Source organism: Aplysia californica, unplaced genomic scaffold (assembly GCF_000002075.1).
Source record: "Aplysia californica isolate F4 #8 unplaced genomic scaffold, AplCal3.0 scaffold00209, whole genome shotgun sequence".
NCBI classification, from domain to species: Eukaryota; Metazoa; Mollusca; class Gastropoda; order Aplysiida; family Aplysiidae; genus Aplysia; species Aplysia californica.
In genome coordinates, this window is record NW_004797479.1 from 379400 (window position 1) to 380676 (window position 1277).

Consider the following 1277-nt stretch of genomic DNA (forward strand, 5'->3'; position numbering starts at 1 on the left):
AGACACAAACAGAGGAAAAAAAAAAGAAAGCGAGAAAGAAAGAGAGAGAGAGAAGAGAGAGAGAGAGAGAGAGAGAGAGAGACAGAGAGAGACAGAGAGACAGAGATAGAGAGAGACAGAGACAGAGAGACAGAGAGACAGAGAGAAGTAGGTGTGTGAGAAGGGCGAAGGGAAGATGCAAGAATTGGTTCAAACTTAGAACAAACTGTGTTGGACACATATACGACGTAACAACAGTAACATTGCCGGGTTTTCTCTCTATGCGTGAATAATACAGAATTATCTGGGCGTGATGTCCACTTAATGTGGCTGGCACTAAGTGTAAGACTGATATTGCTACGTTACGCTGACCGTCGCAAAACCTCTGCCTTATTCAACTTGTCTCCGTGAACTTTACATCATGTATCCCTCCCGACCTTTCAAAAAGAGCCAGGGGAGCAGGGGTTGGGTTTTGTTTTAGTTTTAGTGAGTGTTTTACGGCACTTGCAACACAATAAGGTCATATAAGTGCGGATGATTAGAGGTGTTACAAGAGAGTAACAAACACAAAAAAGAAGGAGTAGAGATAAAGATGATAGACGTTTGATAGTAAAGAAAGAGCAAACCACACCAGAGCACCCACAAACCGTCCACAGGGGTTGGGGAATGGTTTGTTCGAGGGGAAGAGGTATAGGGGCAAAGGGTGGAGGGGTTGGCTGGAAGGGGAAAGGGAGGATGGGGTGTTGGGGGGGGGGGAGTGGGGTTTTAGTTTTAGTAGAGGTTTTACGGCTAACCGCTATAGCACAGACGACGATCACGGTCAGAGAATAAAAGGATAAACAAAATTTAAATTTAAATAAATAAATGGTCGCTTTTAAGGACAAGCGGGCTAACCCAGATTTCGGGCAGTTCCAGAAATCTTGACGAAGACGCCAAAAGTGGGCATTGCCCCACCTATAGGAGAAGTTTGGCTTCATTGGTGTTTATATTTGTTTGGTTATCGAGAAAACTCTCCTTGTCCTTTAAAGAAACTGAACAAGGGGCAAAAAACTTTACCTTCGATTTTCTCAAAACAGCTTTTTTCGGGATAGCCCGCTTGTGCTTAGAGGCGACCAAATGGTCTCCCACTCGGGAATCGAACTTGGTTCTCCCGAGGGCGACAAGGAACCGCCTAACCACTATACCACAGACGCCAACCACAATCAGAGAATAAATGAATAAACAAAATTTAAATTTAAATAAATAAATAGACAAACGGCCAGTACTTTCCCAACCTTTTTCCTGCAGCAACCATGTCG

At 43.9% G+C, this 1277-nt stretch overlaps 1 protein-coding gene across 1 annotated transcript in view; it reads right to left on the reverse strand.

The window, feature by feature from the left end:
• The window catches only part of LOC101845470 (sucrase-isomaltase, intestinal), a 14570-nt gene extending 13297 nt beyond the window's left edge, over positions 1-1273 (reverse strand). Inside the window, exon 1 of the mRNA XM_035970011.1 lies at positions 1254-1273. Coding sequence (XP_035825904.1) covers positions 1254-1273 — 20 coding nt within the window. The remainder of the gene's footprint in view (positions 1-1253) is intronic.
• Between the last annotated feature and the right edge of the window lie 4 nt (positions 1274-1277).